At 45.4% G+C, this 12,957-nt stretch overlaps 1 protein-coding gene across 2 annotated transcripts in view; it reads left to right on the top strand.

Annotated features, from left to right (window-relative positions):
• MGLL (monoglyceride lipase) overlaps positions 1 to 12,957 on the top strand; it is a 67,472-nt gene that overhangs the window by 44,182 nt on the left and 10,333 nt on the right. Inside the window, exons 4-6 of one of the 2 annotated variants that reach the window (XM_009321034.1) lie at positions 4,292 to 4,428; positions 5,953 to 6,063; positions 12,288 to 12,377. In XM_009321034.1, coding sequence (XP_009319309.1) covers positions 4,292 to 4,428; positions 5,953 to 6,063; positions 12,288 to 12,377 — 338 coding nt within the window. The remainder of the gene's footprint in view (positions 1 to 4,291; positions 4,429 to 5,952; positions 6,064 to 12,287; positions 12,378 to 12,957) is intronic. The other variant, XM_009321035.1, reaches the window with a different exon arrangement.

Genomic DNA, 12,957 nt, shown 5'->3' on the forward strand with positions numbered 1-12,957 from the left:
GAGCGATTCAGTCCACACCTGAGCGTGCAGGGTTGGGCTGTGCCTTTGTCAGGAGGGTTTAGCACTAGGAAGGAGAAAGAAATATGTGTAGTGTGTGGCTTATATGAAAGTTGGTGTTTAGAACAAAAATTCTGCAAATATCTGAGGGTGGACAAGGTGTGCTGCCGCGCTCATCCATCCCTGCAGCGCCTCGGAGGGCTGGGTGCTAATGCGCCCTAGGGTGTGCAGAGACGGGCACTGCCTGGCTCTCCTCTTTGCTTAATGCTCTGTTGGTCCTATTTAGTGTATTTAAGGACGGATTTCTTCAGCTATGATGTGGCCCCACAGCCCCAGCAAAAAAGCGTCGTGCTGGTGAAGACCCAGCACAGCTCCCCTCGTCTGAATGAATCTGCCTAGCAAGCCCAGAACCAGGGTGCTCGTTTCTTCAGGCAGTTCCCATTTGGCCTTTACTGAAGGGATGGGAGCGTTGAGTTGCACTGTGCTTTTTATTTACTTTTTTTTCAGCATATCTCCAGTCTGACCAGGATGTAACATTTTTTGAGGCGTGTGAGCCAATGCCAGCTGAAGAGTCTGGCTGCTTTCGAATGGTTTTCAAAAGCAAGCCCCACAGCACAAGAAGATATGGGATTTGACGAATAGAGAGACTTGTAGAAGCATGCATTTGCAGGGCCACAGGAGCCATTATGCAGGCTGAGTGATACCTACATGATGATAACGCACTCCCCAGAGCCCTCACACCCTCAAATATTTCATTGCTGAACCCTCAGCTTTGTCTTCCTGCACAGCCAGTCAGTATTCTTCCATCCAGAGAGGTGTGTATTTGGAGGATCTATAATCATAGGTGAAATCATGCTCTGAAATCATGCTTTCCGACAGGATTGACTGGTCACGAGTTACTGTTCTTGTCTCTATGGTGGTAGAGCTGCAGTCTGAGCAACCTGATGCAGAAAATACAGGGGGCGGAACTTCATAGCTATTACATATTGGGCCAGATCATTGCAGCCTTTATTCAGACTTTGAGCAAAGAAGTATGTTATTTTGCAGTGGTGTGTTTGGTTGGAAACGGAGGCTTAGACCTCCTAATTCTAAATTTGCAATTTGAAAATACATGTTTTGGATTCTCAGTTTTAAAGGCTCGCATCCAGGAAAGGGTGCCCACGATTATCTCACTACATGCAGCCTGAAATGGTCGATCACTGAGCCACTGCACGTACACGGTACTAGCAGTGAACCACACAAGCTAGATGTGAAGGCAGGTAGATATGAAACCTATTCGACAGTTTTTGTAAACCAAGTGTGTCATGCAAATGTGCACTGGCAATCACAGCTCTTTACAGATGAGCATCTCATGGTCATAACCTCACATTGCCCTTTTGAAACCAGGGGCCCCAGAGGAAGCATTGTGATGAGGAACTCATGGAGCTGTGATTCTCATGGCACTTGTCTGTTGTCTCCCTTGGGTATTCTGTCACTTGGCTGTGGAGCAGCCTCTGGTTAATTCCAGTTCCCGGGCGCAGGCAGTAACCCTCCTCCTGCAGCCACTGTCTTGCCACTGGCACCATGGAACCACTACATCAGATTTGTTCCCAGCAAAACCCAAAGCAAATAGCTTTACATCAAGGATGGACCTGACCTTTCATTCTTAAGAGCTCTAAAGGCAAAAGATCAGGGAAAAACATGTCAATATTCTTGACTGTATCGATGTTTGGTTGTGCACGTCTTTCATCTAATAGAAAAGGTCTTTGTTCCTCATCCTGAAGCTTTCTCAGCTGGGATGTTCAAACTTGCAATAAACTCATTCTCTGGCAGTAAGTTTGGTTTCTTGGAGGGGAAGAGAGAAAAATAGTAAAATGAACACAACCTAGCAATGCCATCTGGCCACCTTGCACAAGGGGCAGGGGAAGCATCAAAGCAAAGGCTTGCATGGCCTTCCTTTACCATACATGCAGACAAACTGCTCCTCGAGCATTCCTCTGTGCCATCTGAGTGGGGAACAGTAGTTTAGTAGTTAAAAGCAGGGTCAAAAGGTGGGTTCCTTAAGTTATTAATAAAAAACCCCAAACCCTGCAGAAATCCAATGAGATGCTTGTCACAGCTATTGCACAGGTATTTCTTGGCTTCCACAGTCACAACTCTGACTGTTACGAGCAGTGTCATTGTTATGTGGTAGGACCAGGGGATTTTCTCCACGCTGAGGACCAAGGAAGCTTTACAGACCTGCCTCTGTCTCATCCAAAAATAGAGCAAGGCCTCACAGCCCCACAACAGGGAGTCATGGCCCATAGACAGACGTGGGCCACTGGGGCTTGCTATTTCTGCTTGCTCAGCTGTCTTACACAGACACTGTAGAGAAAGAGATACTAGAAGCAAGTGCAGGCAGCACCGGAGAAAAAAGAATTGGAAGTGCAGAGCTCTGCTAAGAGAAAATTTTCCTCTCACTGGACTATTCAACTCATATTAACCTGCTAAATTTGAAGTTTAAATATTAGGCAGATAACGCATTTGAGGTCCACAAAGTGAGTGGACTGGACATGTATAAAAGTTGGGAAACGCTCACTTTCCATCTGTAACAAAAATCAGTTTAAAGTTAATAGAACCACAAGCCACACACATGGCTTCACTTCTGTAGAGTATTGCAACTTGTATTTTAATTGGCTCTTCGATTTGTTTCTGGTCACTGATCCACGGAGAATGCTTGCTATATCATGTTTTGGCAGGAATTGGAATGCGTGCATGGAAAGCAGAACCGGTAATATGTTATTTATAATTGACCGGCATGACATCTATGGGTTTATCTGGCAGACAGCATGACTGGTTGCAATGTTCACTGCCAAGAGACCCAGCTCTGGAGAGCACCTGGCAGGACAAAAGAAGAGCAAGTTTGGGGTTCAGTTTTTCTTAGATGGAATGTATTTAGTCCAGCTTTTTCTTAGAAGGTCTGCCTAATTTGGAAGGTGATTTTTTGGATGGCTTGCAAGGAAATTAAGTTTAGACATACTGATTTCTTCTGGTATGACTGTTGCCAGCAGATCTAACTGAAAAGCCTTTACCTTTCCGGCTGGGTAGGCAATGCTTTTCTTTGCTGATCACTAGAGGGGGTACCATCCAGCATGCAAACAATTATCAGGCACGTCACATCCTTTGACAAGTCATTGCCCCTTTGTGCCTTTAAGTATGCCGAAGTGCCCACTGGAGAAGGCCTAGGGAGACACACAGCAGGAGGGAGATGTTGTCTGAGACTCCCTATACCCTATCCCATATGGATGGGATGTGTGTTCCCCTTCACAGTTTTCCTTAATAACCTGCATGGAACAGAAACAAGCAAGGAGACTGTTTTTAAGGAAGAATCCTATTTGCGATAGATAATAACATGTATGTGTGGTCAGGTAGACATGCAAACTGCTTCCCCTAGGTGGTATTAATTTCAAGCCTTTGCAAGCTCAAAATTGCCTGGAGCTGTGTTTGTGGCGATGCTGGCTCCACCTCTGCCAGGGATGCCGCTGTTCCCATAGCAACTCACCATCTCCCGTTTTAGTCTTTCCCTTCCCTTTGATTAGTCAAGATAATTCCCAGACACAGAATGAGCTAACAGCGTCCAGGTGCAGCACAGTTTGCATTAACACCTTTTTAGGAGGAGCATGCCACTTTTGATACTTCCCCACTGCAGGCTGTTGCAACCACCATCACTTGGCCTCTTCTGCTGAGAGCACTTCACCTCGTAGCAGGGAAGGTTTCCAGCCCGCCCAGTGCTCCAGGGTAGCAGTGAGAAAAGGCAGGACTCTGCAAAGCTCATGCACACCCAGGCACTGGAAAAGGCTGTGTCCATGGCCCATTAAGTTTATAGCGACCATATCTAGTCTTCAGAATTTTTCTGTTTCTTGCCAAGAGTCTACACAGCAGTTGGCTCAGCCATCAGACCCCAGCGGCAAAAAATGATTTCCCAGGGTGCAGTGACCTCCCATCCCTACAGCAAGACAGCCCTTCTGCCCTCCTCACCCTGATGTCGAAGGCTTCAAGAGATTAGATCAGTACTATCAGTTTTGAAGAGCAGGTAGAAACACAGGGGAATATAAATTTTCTTTTAACCAGATCATGGACAGTATGGGACTTTTTAAATTGTTCTGTGCAGCTTCCTTTGTATTTCTGCAGCACTCTTTCTGTTGAGAGATGACTGCAGGAGAAGGTCAAGTTAGGACAGTACAGTCTAACAGGCATGTTTCTGCTAAAGCCTTTCTTGATTGCAACCACTGCTTCGAATCACTTAGATGCATGCTCTCCTTTTCCCCTACAGTTGGCCATGGGCAGAGCGAGGGGGATCGTATGGTTGTCTCAGATTTCCACGTCTTCATCAGGGACAGCTTGCAGCACATTGATCTCATGAAGAAAGAGCACCCCGAGCTGCCCATTCTCATTCTGGGGCACTCCATGGTAAGCACCATCCCCTACCCCTCCCGGCAGCACCCAGGACACGTGCCGCAGCACGGTGGTACTCTTGTGGATGGCAGGAAATAGCTCAGCTCACAGCAGGAAAAACAAAACTACAAGCAACCTTCCCTTCCGCTTCATTCACTGACTGAGTTGCCAGCATGCCTTACCCCACGAGATCTGTCTTGAGTATAGTCAGTCCTTAACTTTTCTACCCGGATCATGGCCCTAATTAGTGCCATTTGCAACAATGGGCTTATTTTTTAACAGGACCGTTCATTCACACCGGGTACATGATAAGTCCCACCACCTCCCTGCAGCATTGGGCTTCTTTCATTTTGACCAGTAGCCAGGAGGTTAAGCCCTCCAAAGCTTTGTGAGTGGCTAAGGGATGAAGCACAAAAATACCCTGTAGCCTCATTCTGTGAAACAGCCTAACAGGAAAATGTACCAGGGATTAGGGCTGCAAAAACAAAGGCACTGATTTGCTGAACAGATCTGAAGTCTGATTCTGACAGCATGGGCCAAATCCCTTTATTCAAGCTAGCAATATTCCCACTGATGTCATTGATCTGCTCTCCCTGCCTTCCCAGAGGAGACGAAAATGAATAAGTACTTTGGGATTCAGGCCATGCGCAGATAAACAAGTGTTCTTGCATAAGAAGGCATGGCATGCTCTGAAGTGCTCGCTGCGCTCCAAAGCCACTGTAACAAGGAGCTAATTTCCCAGTGAGGTCTTTGAGATGCTTCTCGCTGCTGCTCCATTTAACAAGCCCCTGGTTCTCCGACAGCGTGGAAGTTCACCAAATATTTCCCTTGGCAACTGATCCTCTGCAAACTTTCCCGAGCCAGCCAGCCAGGTCCCTTCTGTCCCCCGCCCCTCACGCCATCAGCCTCTGTCCTCATTGCAGGAGGGCTCAGCCTGGCTGGCGTTCAGCTCTAAACCATGGGCTGGGTGTTAACTGTCAGGCCCTGGGCACAGCACTGCAGGGCTGGAGGGGCTGGGGACACTTAAGAGGAGAATATTGAACTTCCAGTAATTAGTGAAGATTTTCACGTGCCGGATGGCAGCATTGCGTTGCCCAGGTTACCAGTGCCACAAGCACGGAGCGAGCCTGGCTTCACGGCATCTTCCTGATGCAGCACCAGTCTGTCACGCTGATAGAGCCTCAACTTATTTTTCAAGTCCCACCTGAACTACCACTTCAGACATTTTCTTCTTAGTCCTTTTAACTGAGGAGGACACAAGGCATCCTAGGGAGCTGACAGACATTGCACGGAGAGTTGAGTTCAGTGTGACGTGAGGGTTTACAGCATGAGAGCAGAAACCAGGTCTCTTCTCCCCTACAAAACCCAGACACTTCTAGTGCCCCTACTCCTCCAGCCTTCCTTGCTGACCACACTGCACTCTCACTGGGGCAGAAATAATTTGCTTGTTTGGACTAAAACCCTTCCAGTAACAGGATTACTATACAAATGAGATGTTGACACCTGTATTAAGCTGTGGGCTGTTATTTTGCATTGCAGGGGGGAGCCATCTCCATTCTGACAGCTAGTGAGAGACCCAGTGAGTTTTCAGGCATGCTGTTAATCTCTCCTTTAGTGGTAGCCAGCCCAGAAGTCGCCACTCCCATCAAGGTAAGAGCAAACCCGCGTTGCACCTGGTCACCTCGCTCTTCAGCTGAAGGAAACACGTTAAGACCTCTAGCCTTAAAATGCAAAACCGTGCTGAGATCTGTGCCACCTGGAGGCCAGTCAATACTTCTCTTGTAAGTGCCTCCCCACAGTCCCACCGACTTTTCAGAGGGGAAGTGAATCCTGAACTCGTCCAAAAAAACTTATTTAAATGAGAGTCAGAGAACGATGCTACCTCTGGAGGTGGTAGCAGACTATGCTTTCTTCACCACACCCTGTGGCAGCCCACACAGTGCCGTCCTTTCCCTTCCTCTCCTACAGTTTTCTTCCTGACTCATACAGAGTCTGGTATAGTTGCAACACGGGCTGCTGGCTAAGTCAGGCCAGGGTTATTTTTGGCATTTGGGGGATGCCAAATTTCTAAACAAAACTAGAGCTCTTGAGTCCCAGGAATCCTTCATGAGCCTCAAAGAAGGCTTCCATCACTGCCCCAGCAGCGTCCCATTTGGCTTGGTACCGAGGCTGGTTCTTGTCCAGACCATCTCCTTCAGTTTGCATTTAGGCTTTACCCCCCTTTCCATTCACATCTCCCTTCCAGAGCTATTTCTGATCCAAATTTGCACTGCCCGCTCTGCGCTTCCCCAGGGAGGCTCTGCAAGGCAACTGATCCTCAGCTCTCCCCTCCTATCTGAATTTTTAAAAGAATAAACAACAATCCTAAAAGAACCTGGAAGCAAAGGGAAGGACCAGCAAAGCCAGCAGGAACGACAGAATATCTCATTCCCGCAGGACTCGTTCCCTTATCCTTTCTCCCTAGACTCTTCTCCTAGGGCTAGCTTCTTGTTTTAATCTACTTCTAAGCTATTTCTCCTGGCTTTTTTTCTTCTAAGAGAAAGGAAATAGATTGCCTCAGCTTTTGGTATAATGCTGTTGCACCTTCTGCTGTAGCCAAAGCCATCTACTGACCCCACAAATGATTACAAGCACCAAAGGGTGCTTTTTAATCACCTCACTCTGCCACTGAAGGAAACGCGTTAAGACCGCTAGCCTTAAAATGCAAAACCCTGCTGAGATCTGCACCACCTGAATACCAGTCAATATTTTCCTTCTAAGTGCCTCCCCCAAAGTCCACCTACTTTTCAGAGGGAAAATGAATCCTGAATTTGTCCAGTCTGGGAAAACTTGTTTAAATAGGAGTCAGAGCACCAAAGGGTGCTTTTAGGAGGCTGGTAGCTGATTCTTCACAGGTGAAGCTATCCCTAACTCAGCATAAGGGTCCCATCAGCACCAGTGCCCCTGTTTTTTCTTACTTTGGAAAGGGAAAAAGAATAAATATTAAGAAAAAAATATAGTATAGAGTCTGAATCTGAGAGACACTATCAGCCTTCTATTTCCAGTTGAGTCAAGGAAAATATGGAAAGATTTTCCTTCTCCTAGAGCTATACCTTTTGCTGGATGCTAACCCCTCTCTGAAATAAGGACTCACCAGTTCTGTGGGAACTAGTATTACCGTAGTCTGTTTTCTTGCAGATCTGTACCAGATTGTTGCTTTATTTCAGTGTAGGAAATCCTAATCTCTAACTGAAGTATTTTGGAGGTGTTTATACGGTCTCTTTCCTAGGGAGTGTCTCACATGCAGTAATACAAGTGCACAGTGAGTTTCTTTCTCTTTCAAATCTATTGTTGCATCTCAAAACTGATAAAAAATTAATTATTCCTGAAATATCTCTGCTCTGTCAAATTTAGTTGAAATCACTCCTGAATTTGAAAAGGTATTTTCAAGAAGAAGGAGTGAAAACAGGCAGAGTATTCCTGTGTAAGCCACGTTTTCCCAAAAAGCTGAGCTGAAAACACTTGTGTGCTTTTTTTTCCTCTGAGAGCCAAAAAACATTTCATTGGTGTTTGTGCCTCTGAGGCATAAAGGCTTTGGTTTTCCCTTGGAACTGGTATGACTTCTCGGCCCTGGGCCATTTCCCAAGGACCACTGCATTCATCCCTTTGCTGGGGAAGTTTCCAACTGAGCAAGAATTTACCTTGGCCTAAACAAATGAGGGCTCAAGGCAACAATAACAGTGGGCCAGATTACACACTGCGTCCTTCAGTCTGTCTTAGAAATACCTTCCCTCGCTGCCGAACCAGCCCTGGCAGCAGCAGAAACGCAGCGCGTTTGCAGACTACGTGCAGGAAAATAAAATTCTGCTCTTTGCAGAAACACAGTTTCATCAATGCCCTATAAATCCTGTGTCCTGATAGAAGCATCGACCTCCTAGTTGCAAATCCAGTGAAGAGGGAGGGATCTTGCTGCCTTCCCCCTTTTCTTTTCAACTAATCTGGACAAAATTCGGCTCTGAATCTTCAAAATTTCAAAGGATGCAAAGAGACGGGAGTCACATATGCTGGCAAAGAGCAGAGTAAGGGTAAAAGGATCTCCCACTACATTTTGGCTATTGAATGCGTTGAAATCGGGTGGGCAGGACAACCCCTTAGGAAATATTCCCTGATAATTAATCCTATGCTAGTCCTCAGCCTATGACTTAAAGACTAAGTACACAATATTCTCTCCTTGCTTTTTGTGTTTTCCATTTGGCCTCTTGCTGATCTGTTGCTTTCCAACTCAACTGGACATCACGTTGTTCCAGTGCCTGAGGGTCTCCCAGTCATTCAGGCTGAATCTGCACCCAGTAACAGTGCAGAGGACTGTTTTAAAACATACAGTCAAACTAGAAGGAAGTATTATATTAAAAACTCTTTTATTCTTGGCTTTGCTCTGGACTGTCCAGTTTAGCAGAGATGTTAGTCATCAGGGTCAGACAAACGTATATAAGGTGGCTTGGTATCCAGGTATGGAGACACCATGTCTGATATCTCCTTGATGATATCATATCAAATCATATCCCTGATACAATATCTCCCTGATAACACTGTTCAGTTGCTCTCAACCTGGTCTCTGTAGCTCATCGCATTGAGAGAGACATCACACTTCCAGAGACTTTTCAGCTTAGTCAAATGAGCCTAGCTAGCTTAACCAGTTCAAACACCACATTTTTGTGTTTGGGTTTTGTTAATCCAACTCATTTGTAGCTGAAATTAACTAAAGGGCATTCACACAAGCAGTTTGTCAAGCAGAGATCATGGGAGAGAGAAATAAGCACATCGAGGTGTGCAGGGAACAGGGATTGCTCCATTCAGAAGAAAAGTGTCTACACTGCAAAGCACCTATATAGTTAAACTGATGCAGAAAACGTGAAATCAGCTTTAAGTTACACTTCCAGTCAAGAGGCAATGTTCAGCCCTCTATTTCAATCTTATTCTGAGATCTTTCCCATAGAGAGGGAAGGGCTGGATTTGAACACCGTTAGTATTTCGCACACCTGCGGTGGCCTTGAGCAGCTCTAATGACCACTGCTCTGGAGTGTCATCCTCAGCCCAACCAGTAATATCCCCATCACTCCATTACCCGTTCTTGATCATTTGGGAGCTATTCTCTCAAGAACCAACATTGCCACTTTGAACCAACAGGAAGATAAACTTTCATGTATCAGATATGGCCAGCCCTTCAACAACACGGCTTTTAGTTAAAGTCGAGCATGTCACAAACTATATCACAGTGCTCGCAAAATCAGTGAAGGCCCCGGGGAACCTTCTGAATTTTTTATTATAACATAAACCTTGATTTTTCTGTCCGTGACCTTGCCTCCAAGAATCATCAAAATTACATCTGAATTTTGAGGGTGTACTACATATTGGAGGGAATGGAGCATTTCCTGCAGATCTGAAGACCCCTTGAAGGATGGTGGCAGAGTCCTTTCACAATCAATCAGTCCTATAGACCAAGGTTAGTTCTGTCTGTGCATAAATAAGAGATTTCATGCACACAGGGAATATGTATGTGCGTGTGTAGGTACATCTGACGTGTCTATGTACAGGGCCTGGTGCTTCTCTTGTACATCTGAACACCAGAAATGACTTCGCTGGTATCACCAACCCAGGACAATACAGGTCGCTATACTGGTGGTCAGAAGCCAGCCCTACCCCTGTGGCAGTTTAGCAGTCAGCTTGTGACCCGGTTTGGCAAAACTCCAGATGCACGCAAAAACTTCAAGAACATTTCCAAAGCATATCAGGGAGGCGAGGTCATCAGTAGGCAGTGGGGTTGGGATGATAAGCATATATCTTTCAAACAGAAAAATGGCCATACTGAATCTGACAAAAGCCTGTCTAACCTGTCTCCAACAAGGAAGAGACTGAGAAAGAGCATATATGTAGTTCTCCTCTCCTTGTAACACCTTCCCCGCCTTCAGCATATCGTTAGACTGGTGTATTGTTGCTCATATGAGAGGAAGATTCAACTTTGTGCTCCTTCTGCAAAATCCCTATTGCAGATCCTTGGGAATATAAATATTCACACACATACCAAGCAGACACAGAGCAGAATCCCCATCAAACTCACGTCTTCTTCTGGAATTTGAGAATATGTCAGCCAACTTCTTTCTTCAGCCAAATTTAAAAGTAAGCAAAGCCCCCATCTTCCAAAAACCCTGCCATCTTTTACTCTTTTATGTGTCATCTTGGACCTAAATATCTGTGGCCTTAATACTAACATATAGATCTTGTGGCCAATATTCTAAATAGATCTTGAGAGAGCACCAGCTAACCTCTCATGCCAAGGCATTTCCTCTTGAATAAGCAATCTTTAGGCATAAGAACTTACCCTAGCTCTTAACTCAGGCTCCAATTTTAGGGCAGCCTAATTGCCTTAGTTATCGTGATAATCTTTGGAGACGGGCACTTCCAGGTGGTTATTCGGATCTTAGAGGTGTTCTGGGAGGTGTTTCACTCCCCATACTCTGTAAGGAAAACCTAGGACAATTACACTTGTTCTAAGTTAAATACCTCAGCTAGGTATCTAAAGTTACTTGGCATATATCTGGGTCATCGTAAGTGGTTTCAGAGAAGCAAAACTGTTACAGCGTTGTCAGCGTACAGAGTCCATAACCTTGCCTATGATTCATGAAGATGCATTCCTCAAATCATCACTGCCTGGAGTTAACACAAAACAAAGAAAACCCCATTTCTGCTTGTTTGCATCATAAGCTCATACCTGCATCGGTGTGGATATGTTATTTTACTAGTCTAACTCCGGAGACCTCAGTAGAAATTAATTTTGCTGACACAATGTCATAGCCAGTGAGGGGTTCAATATACTGGTAGACAGTGACACCGGTTCCCAGTCATATCCACCCCAAGGTACACACGTCTTCTCAAATCTGCTGTGAGTCTTTACTGCCTTTCACTCCTGGATGACTTTGACTTCAGCCTTGTGTTATTCCTCTAATATCATAATTACTCTGTCATGTATCATCTGAGATCTGAAATGTCAGGGAGTGCTTCAGAAGTGATTACGTATCAGCAGAAACAGAGAACATAGGTGACAGCCTACCTGCAAGTGTTAGCTGTGGACACGAAGGGCCATAAAACAGACCAACAAACACTAATTGCATGTTTTCTGACTTAAGTGGCGATCACTTAATTAAAGACAGCTATCAAAGATCAGAGCAGAACCCTGGTATCAACATGCTTGTAGTGCTATTGAAATGAAAGATGTTACTCTTTCTTCTGCCAGCTGTTTTGAGCCTGGGCTGCTGAATGCTTTTGTGTTTCGTTCCCAGGAGACAAGTGAGCAATGGATTTCCTTAGCCACTGCATGCACATTTTGCTGTTGTTTATTTACAGGTTCCCCGGAGAATATGCTTATCAAAAAGAGTGCAGCCTAGGCAACTACTGCAAATTGCACCGAACATCACTTATGTACTGCAGCCTGAAATCAAAGCTGTGGCGGCAAGGAAAGGGCAGTAAAACAACAAAACCCAGTCCTTCCGAGGGCTGGAAATGGCTTTTTCCTATCAAAGCGCTTAACTGAGGCCTTTTTAGAAAATAACTTGAGAATGAGAAAAAGGCAAAGTACAATGAAGTTGGGATGTTGCATGTGGATGGACAGCTGATGGCATTTCAGACTAGCACACCCACTCCCTGATTCTGGGAGCAGTTTAAACACTTTCTCTTTAAGAGAAATGTTTTAAATATAGGACAGATCTTTCTCCAGTGTCAGTTGACATTTCTCAACTATTTAACTTCTGTGCTGATTCCCATCAGCTCAGGATTTGGCCCTCTATATTGTCTCTCTTGCTCAAACTAGCTCTTTAACTGCTTGCTTTCCTCTCCCACAGGTTTTTGCAGCGAAAGTGCTCAACTTTGTTCTCCCAAACCTGTCACTGGGATCGATAGATCCAAATGCAATTTCCCGGAACAAGAAGGAGGTGAGAACCTTAATGCCATTTAAAGTCACTGCATAGTCGGTATCTCATCCCGGTCCTGCCATTTATCTTTAAAAAAAACCACAAGTGTTTTGCTAAATCATGAGGGCAAGATCTATGCTGGTGTCAAAAGGTGAAACATCTCTGAAGTCAGTGGAACTGACTGCACATAGCAGAAAACTGTGGGAAATCAGCTGTTCATCCCTTTGGTGCATCTTGCACCCACAGCCACTCTGGGTACAAGACATAACAGAGACCTGTGCTACAGTTGCAGTGGAAAGCACAGGGGAACTGTGTTTGTCTCTGCTGCACTACCACCACTCATTACAGTGGCAAAACCAACTCATGCAGGTTGCAAACACGCTGCTAAAGTCAACTTTTCCACCCCTGCTCTTTGCAGTGAAACTGTGCAAAACCCTACAGTCCTGGAGATTTGTTTTCCTGCTTGCAAACCAGGATCATGTTGTGCTGAATGCATTCAAACAGAGGAAAAGAGCATGCTTGCCCCAAAGACCTTGCTACAAGGTCTCTTGGATTACATGCTGGGTCTGCTACAGCCTTTCTGAACAAATGGTGTATTCCT

This window comes from Pygoscelis adeliae, unplaced genomic scaffold (genome assembly GCF_000699105.1).
Source record: "Pygoscelis adeliae isolate BGI_AS28 unplaced genomic scaffold, ASM69910v1 Scaffold453, whole genome shotgun sequence".
Classification (NCBI taxonomy): domain Eukaryota; kingdom Metazoa; phylum Chordata; class Aves; order Sphenisciformes; family Spheniscidae; genus Pygoscelis; species Pygoscelis adeliae.